The following is a 15,486-nucleotide window of genomic DNA, read 5'->3' on the forward strand; positions in this document are numbered from 1 at the left end:
CAGAGTACAGAAGAGAAGAATTCAGTCTTTGCCCAACTTCCAGGTCCCCTCACCTTTCTCTCCATACCTCCAGACCCTGGCACCGCCCTGTCTTCTTTCTTTCCAGCCTCATTCCTGGATGCACGGCAGCCAAGTGCATGCCCCAAAGAGACCTTCCTAGCCTGAGACAAAGCATTTGCAGGCTAAGGATCAATCCCAGATCTCCACTGCCCTGGGTAACTGCTTTGACCACTAAGCAACAGCACTGCAGAAGCAACCATAGAATGACTTTTAAATAGGGTAACTTGTCTGTCATGCTTTACACTGAAAAAAATACAGTCCTAATAAATACAAGTTTATAGCTCATTTTGTCATGCCTGGTTGCATCATGGTGGACTTCTGTTTTCACAGGGTAGGGACCTACCTTCACAGAAAGGAGCAATAAACAGAAGTCTCATTTGAAGCATTGGGAGAGCTTCCAAGTAGAAGCATGCCATCTCCAGGAGCAGGTTTTCTGAGGATCACAGGATTGTGAAGATTAATTTATTAAATACTTGCCAACCTCTAGTCTCTATGCACCTGAAGGAATGTCCCTAGAACTCCTCCTGGCTGCAAGGCATGGTATGTCCTAACAGGCAAGGATTTGTGTTGCACAGACACTGAGTGCTGGCTACAAAGAAATAGCTTCTAGAGATACTGGCCTAGAATGATGCTCGCATGGTGAATTAGATATCTCAAACAAGAGGGTTGGTTGTTGTTGAGATGGCAATGGGACTTGCCATTGCAAGGGGTCCTTGCAAAGCATTTTAACTGTATCATGTGATCCAGCTTCTTAAACCACTGTTTTGCTCAATTCTTAGATAATCTAACTGGCCTGTGGTACTATGTGAGCACTCCAGCACATATATGATCCATTCCTACAGGTTATCTTAAACTACGTACAAAACGTCTCCTAACTGTCATTAAGTACGTACAAAGGTCCTATGTAACTGTTTGTTTATACATAGGAACAGTTTCTACTGCTTATTTGCAAATGTCTGTGTAAAGTTTGGTCAATTCTGCAGCAGGAACCATGTAAGGGGGTCTATTGATTGGATTCTCCACCCAACACACTTAAGCATATAAACTGATATTGAGACATCAGGAGCTGTCTGAAGAAATTTCTAGAACTGTCCAAAATTCCTGCCTGGAGAGCTTCTGTGAAACTCAAATTTTTAGTTGTGAAGGTGGCTGGAAGTCCAGTCAATTGCCTTATCTCAAGGTGCTCCACTGTTTCATATTAGTCTAAGTCATAGATGCAGATGACTAGTTGGGGAGCTCCTAGACCACCCAGGGAATTAAGGACTTATGGGCTGTGGGTGTGCATACAGGTATAGTCCTGATACCGAGCTATAGCACAGTTGCAACTAAAGGACAAACTTGAGTTTCATACTTACAGCTTTAGCTCCATAACTCTTGCCGCATTTTGTTAGCTCAGTGCCCAGTCTGTACGGTCAGAAACTCTTCAATATGCTTCAATATGCTTCTCAAATGCCTTCCTTCTCTAGATCAGGATTTCTCAGAACAAAACCTCATGTTAAATTGTGTTAGTAAGGGAACAGAGTATTTTAGAATAGAGATTAAAATACCATAACCAGTATGGAAGCTAGCAAACAAACAAGAAAATTATGTTTTCGGTAAATCTAAACATTTGTGCATCTCCCATCACTACAGAATCCAAATGAGTTATTGCCTTTATATGTCATTAATATTAACCTCATTTTAAGCTTGGGTAACTAAGGCTCAGGTTTTTTGAGTCACAGCCCAGTGTCTTCCACTAGCACAGGCATTCTGTTCTTACTTGATCATTGTTTTTTCTACTAATGTTGCTTTTACAGATGAGAAAAGTGAAAAAAGAAAATCAAGAACATAAATGTTGTCAAATTCTGTTTCCTTCATTCTTAAACCACTTTTCATTTACATGGAATAAAATTTAACTTTTAGCTGAGGACTGAGCAATAGACCAAAAGGACTGAGCACATTGACAAGCGCTGATTGGCCTTGTGTGCATAGAATTTAACCTTGGTCAATCTTTTTCATCCAAATAGTATCACTGTCTGGCACTGATTCGTGCCTAGCTGTTCTTTGCCACCTGCAGTTGAATGAGATGCCTGACCAGCCAACCTAGCCTGCGTGAGAGGAAGCTAACAGATAATGTGCAATAGAGCTTTATTTTTCCCCTGTAAGTGTTTACTCTGCATCACAGAAAATCCATTTGTCAAATAATAATTGAATTCTCCAACATTTGGCATATTTGCATAACTATTATGAAATGGAGCATTATCTCCCTTGGTATTATACCCATTTCCCTTAGATGGTGTCTCTTTGATCCATTAATCATGTTTCCTGTATCCTCCCACAGCAGCTTAATTGCTCGCATCCTGCAGAACCCACTCACAAAGAAAGAAATTAGCTCTATGTAAATTTAAGGCTATTACCTTGCCTCTATAAATGTAAAACAATTAAATTATCCTCTAAAAAGGACAGTGATAAAACTCCAGATAAGCACTGATCACCCAAGGAAGCAAATTAAGGCAATTTTGTTGGGTCAGTGGGGAAAAAATATTTTTGCTTTACCAAGGACATAACTGGGGCAAATGATACTGCTGTCCATGTCTTTCTCCACTACCACTGCTGTCCCCTTTACTGACTTCGGTATTACTTGAGTATCTGAAACAAAGACACCTCCAATTTTAGGGCTGATGTAGACTTATACTGATGCGTACATCTCCTGGGCTTTACTGGAACCTCGAAGTATGACCTAAGGATGAGCACAGCACTAGGGAACTACTTAAAGTCAAAGGTGCAGCTATCTAGCCCTAGCTTGTAGGAAACACTGAGAAAAGGAGTACGTCTTGAATTCCACTTCTCAGACCTGTAAGGATATGCTTTTCAGGAAACATATCTTTAGCCTCAAACCTTTACTAAATATAGGAACCCCCATTTAAAAAAATAAAAAGCTGGGCAAATTTTCCCCACCCCCAACAGGAGCAGGCGGTAGGAACTGCATCAACTTAACAGCATTTTGGTGGTCACAGCACTTGTGGAGGAAGTGGGAAAGATTCAATGTTCCTTCAACGTGCAAGTCAGAGTCAACTCCCACAGGGATGTTCTAGCCACCAGGCATAGCTCTTTCTAGGAAGATCATATCATCTCCCTCTTCCTGCAAAGCCATGCTACTGTGCAGAACATAATTGACTATTAATTTGGCCATGGAGAGACTGAGCAGATGACTCTAATCAGGCTGTTCAGACAAAAGTACGGAAAACAGGAAGCCTGGTCTCCACTTGCCACTTCTCTTGAATCACAAAATAAAATAGTAGTGTGTTTTGTGCAGAAACCTGTGCCGCTGTTGTGTTGCATGTACTTTGAGTACACTAGATGTTGACGTATATTGAAAAAAATGTAATTCCTGAATTTTGTTCAGGTTTAGATTCTGAGCCATTCAGTCCTGTCAGCATTAGAACAGCTTGAGCATGTAAAGGTCAGCAAATCTAGAGCTCAGGGATGTTTAGGATTAAAAAATGTTAACTTCTTCTAGACTTTAGTAGCTTAGCAAGGCTTTTCAGGATCAAGATCCTGGGACTTAGCTCCATTTATCAGATCAATCCCCAAAAGACTAAGCCAAGGTCACACACACAAAAAATCTACGGTCTTGCAGAAAACTGAAGCTCAGAGTCCAGTTTACCAAACTAGCATCTAAGTCATTAAACAGCTTCCTTTCCACATTTTCATCTCTCAGACCTGACTGTAAGTTTACTTCTCTGCAGTCACTAAAGACCCTTGTTCTTTCACCCCTTCTTGGTGGCTATAATTTTTAGCAAAATTATGACAAAAATTCTCCATGGTTGTAGAGAGACACTTTTCTGTTAAAGGGAGTAAAATGGGAGCAGCAAGAACCACTATATCACTGCTCCATGTTCACTGCTTGCTTCTAAACATGTTTGTTCACTCTGCAGCTTTTCAAAGTTCATCCTCTTGATGCAAATTCATTCTCACTCCTTGTACATTTTTCTTCACCATCAGTTCCTTTTGTAAGGTTCTCTTTGAAACGTATTTCCTCCATAAAGCCTTTTAATGACTCCATCTACATAATCAGTTTTTCTTCTAAAGAAAACATCAAAGCTAATTTGTGGTTGAAGTGTAATTTGGTATATCACAGGTCTGTGATCATATAGTCTGTTTGATTTAGAATGTGAAGGTCTTGATCAAACCAGGATCCACTCTTTTATACTGTGAACATTTTGCTGGTATTTCATAAACACCATTAAGATATTATAACAGATACCCAAGGACAATGACCTGTACTGAGAGGGCACCTGCCTTCTATATCTTATCCTGTATGTTGCGCACCATAGAAGTTGCCAGAGAGATGGCAGAAGCCAGCAGTAAGGAAGGGGAGTCTCTAGCACACGTTTTTAGTTGCTTTATGTATAAATGACTATTAAGACAACAAAAGAAATTTTGAGATTCTGTGATTGAATGAGTCATTAATTTGACAGTACCTGACTATTTATGATTTCATCCAGAACCTTTAACCTCTTCTTTGGCGATGTCTAGACTCAAAGCCTTAAGCTTCAGTCTTACTCTTCACAGTGTTCTTACATTAATTTTATTGCTTACAGCATGGCATTTGGATGCACATCTGAGGGAAATTGAAACTTGTGAAAACTTCCAACACCTCTTGTATACAATGTAATAAACATAAGCAATCAAAAGGAGGAGGCAAATAGTACAAAAGAAGCCACCAATTTAGGTTGGAGAAAAAGTAATTATTTTAACATTAGAAAAAAACCACCTTGTTTTCTCCCAGTTTCATCTGTACTACGTGCTGAACACACAATGCTTACTACTAATGTAGGACTGAACTTAAGAAAGCATTTTTAATCACATAAGGAGGTCCTTTTCTACAAGGTAAAAATTTAAGTCATTTAAGAGATCTTGCTGGAATAGAGTCTTTTATTTAAAGAAAATACCAGAAAATCTAGCACCATTCTATTTCCTGCTGAAACTACCTGCAATAAAGCGAGTAATGTTCAGTATAGTTTCTGCAATTGAATAAAAGTTGATATTACAAGAAGAAACAAAGGAAGGTTAGCCAAACAAGATATGGCACAGTCTTTGAGGAAAGCTGGCGAAGACCAGCTGTAAACTCACTGAACTGAGCATAATTGGCCTATTTGTGCTCATAGTTACTATGCATATTAAAACAATAGGAGAAAATTCTATGTATGGTTCCAATATGTTTTAGAAGGCTGAACAAGAATTTTAGAATTCTGCATACACTGGAATCACCAAGTAGCAAAGCAGGCTAGTTCTGAGGACATGCAGCAGTATAGCTACACAAGGCTGCTTTTTGTCTGTAAAACCCTGAATCCAGCTCAGTTCTGTTGGCCTCAAGCTTTGGGAGAGTTCTTTTTTTTGAGAGCCCGTTTTAAAATGACCTTACACAGCACCATAGTTCATGCATGAATAGGAAATTCTTAAGCACTTGGTGCTGCTCTTACCATCCCAAGGCTGGTTGTTTTCTGGAGACCCAAACCATTAAACTGAGCTAAGGATGCTGGGTGAAGTCCCAGGGGCATTCATGATAGAGAATGGGCATTGCGTAAGGCTGCTGTTGGTTCCATAATAAGAGCTTCTGGACCAATGTCATAGAAAAGCATGCGGGTTTTTTTCTGTAAGACAACACCATTTATATATAAAATCAGAGTTGAATTTACAGCCATTTCTTTGTCTTTCCATGACAATAATTTTAGGATGCACATTGCATTTAATTGAATTACATGTAATTATCTTTTTACCAGCTACATAGCTTTTTATGCCTCATATTTTACTTCATTTTTTTTAACCATCTTTTTATAAATAGAATCTGCACATTGAGAATTCGTACAGGCACAGCTCTGGATATAGTTGCCTTGGTACTGGAAAGCATAGCTTTGCAGGCTTCTATTACATGACACAGGGTATAATAACAAAAGCTACCCTTCCACATATGTCAAGAAAATTTATCTCCAAATCAGTCTCAGGCAGAGGCTATTATATGCTGTACTTACACACACTGACCATACCAGATTAGTCAGTCCCAAAAATAAAGATTAGCCTTTTTTCCTTTTTAGGAAACTCCATCTATGTTTGCAAAGCTTACATGTGAAAAACACACTTAATGCAAACTACTTTAAAAAAACACTTTACAGTTTTGAGACTGTATGAACTGGAAGATTACAAATCTTTGTAAAACCACATCCTGTTAGTTCCTGGTGGTCATGATAATTAGATGTCTGGTGTCAGGTGCTGAAAGAGATAAAACAGCATGGGATAAGTAATCACAGATCAAAACAAAATGAACCATAGTGAAACATTTAAGACCATATGATAATGTGGTATGTGACATTCAGGAATACTGAATGCAGAAAAAAGCCAATTCAAACTGAGAGAAGTTCTCATTTCATTCCAATACTTCAGTAATCAGCAAGAAGGAGACAAGAAACAGCAAACTGCGTTACTGTCTAATGAGATGTTAGAGGACTCGGGATGGGGGTGTTACTATCGGAATATGACACTTTCTTTAAAGCTCTTCCTTCAGTGGTTTTCAAGGAGAATACTTAATTCATGCAGGGTGTGCAGTCCTGCGCAAGGGTGAGCTGTCAGGTGGTTGTACTGTTCCATTACTGGATCTCAGAAAACCTATAAAACCAGTGCTTCTCTGCTGAAGATGCAGAAAAGCCTGCAAGGTCATCCTTTCCTTGTGCAAGTGAGAGACATGAGTGGCCAGTTAAGAATTTCTAATGAAGAAAGGAGCAAGTGCTCCTGTGTGGCAGTAAGGTATAGGTTGCATGTGCTGGTCTGCTTAACCTGCCTACAAGTCAGGGAATCTTTCCTCCTAGAGCACACAGAGGCAATTCCAGCCTCACTAATCTTATTTTCAGACTAAATGGTCCCACAGAGCACACCAAGGCAATGTGCCTGTGCCAACATCTCTTGCAGTGGTTCATCTGCTGATAGAATAAACATCCTCTGTGATAGGCAAGTGTGGACAGCCCCACTCTCAAAAGCCATTGTCTGGGACAGCAGAAGGCCTGTACTGTGATCTGAGCTCCCGACCGTGCACTGCAGGCTGTCTCAGCAACGTGTGACTTCAGTGTCACACAGCCCCTCTTCAACTTCAAACACATGAAACAAAAATGATTTCTTTTAAATCTGTGTTTTCATGTAGATTCACACTGCAAGATATTTTTTACGGATAGAAAACATTCAATTCCTGAAAAGAAATTCAGATTTCCCCCCAGCTGTCTTGGGAATTTGTAGATAACTCCCCCAAGTACCATTCTTTTCCCCCAGGAGAAACAGGACCGGTAATTGAAGCACAGGGGAGCCATTATCTCTAGGTTTATATATGCCTGGCTAGATACGCTGATACTGCTGTATCACTCTTCACCTTTTATAAAAGGAATACCATCTACTTCACAGGGGAAAGAATTAATGCAGGCCTGTAATACTGTAATTCAAACAGGTAGAACAAAAATTAGAAAATATTACAATATTAAAATGACTGCTAAATCCCCCTTTTCAGAAATAATTCTGCAATACATTGACTAGAAAACACCCCTGAAACAAAATTCTTACCCAGCACGTGTAGGTTTCGTAATCTCTTTTTTTCCAGTAGTATAATTGAGGAGCATATATTTGACCTCTTTCACATTTTATAAGTAGAGGATTCTAAAAATCTATAATCTCAATTACTCTCTTAATAGACTGTCTTAATTTTTTTTTTTTTTTTACCTGTTGACCTGCAGGATAAAGCTATTTAGAAGAGATGTTATTGTGGAGAGCACTGCCATAATGAAAACGCTGAAGGACAAAAAAAATCCAATAAGGAGACTGGAAAACACATTTAGAAGTGCACTGCTCAAATTTAATTTATTCAATATGCATATTGCAAAACATCTGGGTGTCTTTAATGTACAGTCAGGTATTAACTTGGTATCAGCTATTACCATCAGCAGTTTGCAGCAAGTTGCAAGCATCTGACAGAAAGCAAGTCTGAATAAGAAAGCAGTTTAGCAGCAAAATGCCAAAGGTATGGAAGTAAGCACATTCAGCTGCTGTGTTACCTGGTCTTCCTATGCTCATGTCTTTTGTTTTGCAGTTCTGTATTTTTTAGTATATTTCTTGTGCAGCCATGCATCTGCATGCACATACTAATTTTTACCAAGTAATCTCAGCCCTCCAGGTTTCAGTCCTGTGGGGCATGTGGGTTACTGTGACTTCCTAGTACAAAATAATTTTTTCCTTTTTCTAGAAAAAACTGCCCCTCATGTTTCAGCACAAGACAACCAGTCATCTCATTTGTGCCTGATCGGTTAAGTCACAAGCATTTCTTCCATTTCTGCAGCAGCAGCTTGGACCCTGGGAACATACTCAATGCAAAGAAATAGTCCAGTGCAGCTGGTCTTGCTTCAACCATATTTGCAGCAGAATTGTTTCTCTGAACATGAATAACAAGTTTTTGCTCGGGTTTTTTGTTTCTCATAAATCAAAGATATCAGATGACTGCACTTTTAAATCCCAACTGCTGCAAGTCTCACAGAATATGATAAATGGTCCCTTTTAGAAAGAAAACCAAAACATGAGGATGAAAGCAAGGAAAAACACAAGTATTGCATCAGACTTACAAGGAGCAGACATTAGTTAAAAAAAAAAGATTTATAAAAGAGGTCAGCACTGGTTATGATGTTGAGATAGCAGCACAGATCCACTCATTGTGGAAGCAGCTTTAGCAGCCACATGCAAGCCTGGAAGGTGGGCAGAACAGCACTGCAGGTCTAGGGTACTGTCAGTCTAAATTCACTCCTTGTACAGATACCACACATCCAAAAAACTCTGAACAAGAAGGCTACATAGAGATTAAACTAGCAGTGCTGAGTTTTGCTCTACTCCCTCACCATTCCTAGTTTAGCCAATACTCATCCCACAGGAGCTTCAGTGCCTCAAAACCCTGACTGGGGCCAACTGATATAGCGCTGCAAGAAAACCCTAATAATAAATGCCTTCAAATATATACTGAGGTTATATGATTAAGCACACAAAACGCTAAGCCCATACAAACCAGCCCTTGAGCAGGGACCAACCGAGAACGAAGGGCTCAGAAAAGAAAACCAACCATCCACCCGCCCCGGCCGCAGCCACCGTTTTGTACGCGCCGCCTTGGGCCGGGCGCGGCTGCCCGCAGCTCCCATTGGTCGCCCGGCGGCAGGGGCGGGGCTCAGTCGCACGGGGGGGCGGGGGGAGGGCGGCGCGGTGGCGCATGCGCGCTTCCGTACGGCTGGCGCGTGGGGCGGGGCGGCGGTAAGGGCGGTGTCCCGCATGCGCAGGGGGCGCGTCCCGCCGTGGCGCTCGGTTTCCCGCTGCGCCGGCGGTGATTGGCCGCTGGGAGCGAGCGGTGACGGTGACGCGCGGGGGGCGGGGGGGCAGCCATTGGTGGGACGGCGGCCGCGAGGGCCCGTTGGCGGCGGGAGGAGCGGCGGGTAGGTGTGGGCGGCCGCGCCCTCCGCGTCCCTTCCCTGGGCGCGCTTTTCCTTCTCCTTCCCTCCGCATCGTCTCTCCTCAGCTCGGGCTCGTCGAATTGCAGTGGCCGTGGCTCCTCCGGTGGCTGAGCGGGAGCGGCCCGAGCGGGCCCGGGGCCCTCTGGGTAGAGCTCGCTGGCGGCGGGGCTCTCCCTGAGGGCTTGCGTGTGCTCCTGCGTGCGCCGGCCCCCTTAGCGCCCCCGAGCCGCCGCCTCAGGTCTGAGCCCCGGCCGGGGCGCTGCCCTGCTCCTTACCTTTTACCTCTGCTGCTTCTCTTTCCGGCTCTGGAGCGGTGCGTTTGGCTGGCTTTCCGGGGCAGGAGATCGGGAGAGGTGTTAACGTTGCTTACAGGGACCTCTGTAGCGTGGTGCTCCCGGGGAAGGCTGGCATAGCTTTAGCTATCGTGTATTTACTGATTGCTTTGTACTGTAACTGAATCTGTATAAACATTGACCGATTTACTCTGATGTTTGCGTTATCTACTTTAGCTGTTACCCTTGAAGTGTTAGAGTTGAATTTTGTATTGTTCATTCTCTAAACTTTTTTTTTTTTGGGGGGGGGGATAGTGGGGGTGTAGTAACTTGCTCCTTAATTACGTGTATTGATAAACTTATGTTTTGTACCTCATCAGCCAAATAAGGGAAGACTAGCAGGAATATATGTTATGTCCCTGCTTATCCTGTAATGAGCTTGGGATTCATTTGCTTAATAACCTTGTATCAAAAGTATCTTATAGATAATTATTTCGTTTTTACACCCCACCTGATTTCTTTAGAGTTTTGTTAATTTTTTTTATTATTATTTACAATACTGAAAAGAAATCTTCCCGGGTGTAACATGCTGGTTAAATTGTTTGTGCTGTGTGGACTGTTCACTAGTAATAAGCTTTTGACTTTTATAACTAAACGGTGGCTTTTGAAAGTCTTTGTTGGTTGGTTTTGGGACACTTATCAAGGACATAATTATTTAAAGATCAAATAAATACTTGCAGGAGTTTTTAAAAAGGACAGCTGAAAAATTCTTGCTGTGCAGAAGAAAATTACAATAGCGAGGAAAATGGGAAGCAATCTGTAGAACTAGCAGATCCTGGTTCCACAGTGAAATCTACAGGGAAATATCATTTGAAATGACTGTTTAAGAAAACTTGAATAAAAAATTGTCGGTGAGCAAGTTTAGCATTCTAGTGAGATGCTCGGCATGCAGACTGTTGGAGTTTCGCAGTCTTCAAGGCAGAAAACCTTGGACTACAGTACAAAATGTTAACAAACTCAGTATCTTAAAACTGTTATGAGAATGTTTCAGTATAAATCTAAGTGACCAGTCTGCTTTACTGTGTGGTGTAGTTTTTAATAAGTTTTAGGGTTTTTTTATCTTCTCAGGAGTGGAATGGTGTTCAGTATTCACTTGGCAGACATGTCTGTTCCATGGTGTAGAATATGAATGTAATACTGTTGCAGGGTTTACTACATAGCGTAATAGTTCAAAAGCAGTACATTTTATGACTGACAAAGACTGTCTCAGTTGTACTCAACAACATTGGCATTGGCTCTGATGTGAACAATTGTAGCTCACACTCCTAGATACAATGACAGATTTGTACGATTATGGCAATATCTGTTTTTTATAGATGGCTTACCTATGTAATTTATGCACAATTTCTGTTTTTCATGTTTTTATAGAAGTTGATTATTCAGCATTCCAAAGATGAAGAGGAAAGTTGAAAAAGCTGGGAAATTGAGGCTTAGTCCTAACGAAGAAACCATGTTTCTGAAAGAAGAGTATGAAAGAAGAAGAAAACTGAGGCTACAGCAAGTATGCCTGTATTTCTGCATGTTGTGTATTTCATTTAATGATGTAACAAATAATTTAGGAAACATAACTGTAAGATTTATTTCATGTAAGCTAAATTTCAGGGTCATAATATTATAGAATTGTAGAATTGTTTAGGTTGGAAAAGACCTTTAAGATCATTGGGTCCAACCATTAACCCAGCACTGCCCAGTCCACAACTGTGCCCCAAAGCACCACATCTACGTGTTTTTTAAATACCTCCAGAGATAGTGACTCAGGCCCTTCCTGGCCAGCCTGTTCAAATGCTTGGCAGCCCTTTCTGTGAAGACATTTTCCTAATAACCAATCTAGACCTCCCCTGGCACAACTTGAGGCCGTTTGCTCTTGTCCTATCTCTTGTTACTTGAGAGAAGAGACCAACTCGACCCCCACCTTGCTGTAACCCCCTTTCAGGTAGTTGTAGACAGCAATGAGGTCGCCCCTGAGCCTCTTCCTCTCCATGCTAAACAACCCCAGTTCCCTCAACTGCTCCTCAAAAGACTTGCGCTCTAGACCCTTCACCAGATTTGTTGCCCTTCTTTGGACACACTCCAGCACTTCAGTGTCCTTCTTGTAGTAAGGGACCCAAAACTGAACCCATTATTTGAGGTGCAGCCTCACTGGTGCCAAGTACAGGAGGACAATCACTGCCGCTGTCCTGCTGGGCTCCCTGTTTTGGATACAAGCCAGGATGCTGTTGGCTGTCTTGGCCACCTGGGCACACTCCTGGCTCATGCCCAGCCAGCTGTCAACCAGCACCCCCAGGTCCTTTTCCACCAGGCAGCTTTCCAGCCGCTCTTCCTCTCCCCCCTCCCCCCCCCCCCCCATATTGTATATTCTATTTAGTTTATGAATTATTTTCCTTTTCTCCTGTTTATTTACTGCTAAGTGCATATTTTGCTTGCGGTACCTTCGCTGTTTGTTAGATTCCCTTTCGCATCGGTTGCAGAATCTCTTCTTCCCTGCCAGCTTCACAGTATCTACCATTTTTATTTGGCTGTGAATGTGCAGTTTTCTTTCTCTTGCTGATGTGTCACTAGTGTAAGCATTCATACCTCTTACAGTGTTGCAGGTGTCTTCACAGTGATCAGGCAGAAGAAAAAGGCAGCTGCTGGTAATAGGTAATCAGCCTTCCACTAGATGAACTGAATTGCTACAATGTGTCATAGCTCTAAAGGTTTTAAGTACTGCTCCTTTTAGAATGCCTGAGCAGAGTACCTTTATATTCTTCAGAACATGTCTGTTGATCACTCGTGTTCTATTTCTGTTCTGCTGTCCTGCTGTTAGATGACAGGGCTATTTCTCCATTTCTCTTATTGTTTTCTTGGCCTTCCTTTGCTTTGTCCTACACAAGCTCGTCGAGTCTTTCACATCTTCAAAAAATACGTTATCTTCAAAGACATTCATCTTTGACCCCTTTTAGGCTTTTTTCTTGATATGTTTTCCCTTTCAGTGAAGAGAATTTTACTTCTCTCAGACAAAGTGGAAGACAAACTTAGTAAGCAGACTTTCAATTATCATTATAGTTGCTGATTTTCTTTGAACCATGTTGCGTTGTAATAGGAATGAAAAGGAGGTTGTAGGCAGGTGATAGATCTTCTTCTCCCAGATAACAAGTGATAGGACAAGAGGAAATGGCCTCAAGTTATGCTAGGGGAGTTTTAAATTGGATAGTAGTAAAAATGGCTTCACTGAAAGGGTTGCCAAGCACTGGAACAAGCTGCCCAGGGAACACCGTCCCTGGAGGTGTTCTAAAAACCGCACAGATTCAGTGCTTAGGGACATGGTTTAGTGGTGGACTTGTCAGTCCTGAGTTAACAGTTGGACTCATCGATCTTGGAATCTTTTCCAGCTTAAATGGTTCTATGTTTCCAAGCAATGTTTGCAGTTTGTTTATCAGTTGTATGTTGCTATTTGGACTTTAACTGAAACATTTAACTAAAACATTTAACTAACATTAAATTTATTAGTTAATATATTAATTTTTGAAAAAGGTAACAGCAACTGTAAAGTAGTTTCTGGACAGATTGGTATTGGAAAAGTAGATGAGATGGAAAGCTGAAGGGAGGATAGTGTATGTTGTGGAAAGATTTGCTGCAAAAAATACTGTGCTTTTTTAAGTTGCTGACAAAACCTAAATGCTATTTCTACAGGTTAGAGAGCAACAGAAGTACATCGCCTTGCAGATAAGACAGAAAGTAAAGCAGAAAAGAGAAGAACAACTGCATCAGCTAGAGGAGGCATTGAGAGCTGAATGGCAGAAAGCACAGGATCAAAAGATGAAAGCCCTAGAAAAACTCTATTTATCAAGCTTAAGAGCAATTGGTGAAGGTCACCGACAAGCCAAGGAGAATGTGAGTGGAACTTATTAATATTCTTGTCAGATAAATTCTTGATGTTCTAGAAGTACCAAGATGTTGGATTTTTTTAATATTCTTGGTCTTGCAGTCCTAATACCTAAACCAACAGGTTTTTAAGAATGGAAACTTCTTAAAAATGTTTATGTACTTTTTTGCAGGTATCCTTCCACAAGGCTAGGGTTAAGTGGTCTGGCAGGCCCGTGTGCTAAGGCTTCTGCTGTGCAAACTCTTGAAGTTATTCTTATTTTTGTTTATGTTAGATTGTACACATAAATGATAGTGTATGTCTGTACTTGACTAAATTGCACATGGTGAATCATTGTCTCAAGTATGCCAGTAATATAGTAACTTTTTTTTCTCTACCATGTACCAGTATCTTTTGTATGGTTAAGAAAATACTTAACTCTTGTTTGGGGTTTTTTTTGTTATGTGGGTTTTTTTCCACTTTGGGTGTTCTGGTGACTTGGAAACTTTTGGCAAGGGCTTCCAAAGCCTTTCCCTAGACTGAAAACTGGTATCATTTCTTAATTTTGCACCTATAAACTATTTTCACTTTCTTTAAAATCCGGTAACTTGTCTGAGCTCTCTTTGAGAGAACATTGAGGTTGTTGGGTTGAAATTTTCCATAGGTTTGACTCTGAATCAGGTTTTTAGAAATCAGCAGTGCCAGAGATTTCTTGCATGAATTTTGCAAACTAGCTTACTTCCTGAATCAGTCAGACTTTTTAACCCAAGTAAAATATCATTATACTTTTCTGTATCTCAGTGTCTCTAAATCAACTTCTTTGTGAAGTCCTTTCTGATGCTAGGATGGATGAGTTTGTGGAAAACTGTGGTACTACTGCCATAAGAACAGAGAATTGCAAAGAAATGTTTCTGTTGATACATTTTTGTTGTAATTAATGACTGAAAAGTAGTAACATGCTTTCTCTGTACAGTTTAGTCAGCATTTGCTAAAATCTGTCAGTATACTTATATTTCCCTCTTTATCAAAGAGGTGCAGAGAGAAGCTAAAGTTTCCACACCAATATTTCGTTACGATGGCTGAGGAATGGGGTAAATTTGCTGCTGTTGGTGGTAAAGAAGAAGAGAATAAAGATGGCAGAGAAGGAGAAGTTACTACTTAAAGTGTTTTTACTCTAATCCAGTCGAAAGTAATTTTGAGCTTGTGATTCTTACCAGGAGTACTTAATTTGAAATATCACACTGGTAGTGTGAGAAGTGAGTAAAATCCTCTATTAAGTACTTGAAATATTTTATTGTTAAGGAACCTAACTTAGAAGCTCTGGCAAAGCAAGCAGAGGAAAGGAAACGAAGAGCAGAGAAGAGACATAGGAAAGCCCTGAAAGAGCAGAAGTACCAAAAAGAAAAATTACTTCATGAGCAAGCCCGGTATGCAATAGTTATCTAGTTTTATTAAGCATAGAATGTATTTCACAATGTCAAAAGGTGAAAGACAAAAAATCTTGATGCTTCTTGCTTGGAGCTCTTTTAATCTTGAAATTTTATGGGTTAGAGCATTAATGCTCATGGACAAAGCTTGCAGATTTTGGTAAGAACTGTAGTTTTAAAATTAAGGAAAAAAAGTCAAGTATATGACCTGACCTTACAGACTTTCAGTGAGTGGGGGGCTTTTCATCTCTATATTCTCTAGAGTCTAGATTGTTGGCTGAAAGCTATTCAGTGACATAAGAAATTAAATGTTCTTAGGC

The 15,486-nt window shown here is 40.8% G+C and overlaps 1 protein-coding gene across 5 annotated transcripts in view; it reads left to right on the top strand.

The window, feature by feature from the left end:
* Positions 1 to 15,486, top strand: part of CEP295 (centrosomal protein 295) — a 76,821-nt gene that overhangs the window by 20,563 nt on the left and 40,772 nt on the right. For 3 of the 5 annotated variants that reach the window (XM_037376212.1, XM_037376215.1, XM_037376216.1), the window contains exons 1-4: positions 9,467 to 9,545; positions 11,264 to 11,396; positions 13,568 to 13,768; positions 15,042 to 15,166. In XM_037376212.1, coding sequence (XP_037232109.1) covers positions 11,289 to 11,396; positions 13,568 to 13,768; positions 15,042 to 15,166 — 434 coding nt within the window. In that variant the 5' untranslated portion in view covers positions 9,467 to 9,545; positions 11,264 to 11,288. The other 2 variants (XM_037376214.1, XM_037376213.1) reach the window with 2 other exon arrangements.

This window comes from Falco rusticolus, chromosome 2 (genome assembly GCF_015220075.1).
Source record: "Falco rusticolus isolate bFalRus1 chromosome 2, bFalRus1.pri, whole genome shotgun sequence".
NCBI lineage: Eukaryota > Metazoa > Chordata > Aves > Falconiformes > Falconidae > Falco > Falco rusticolus.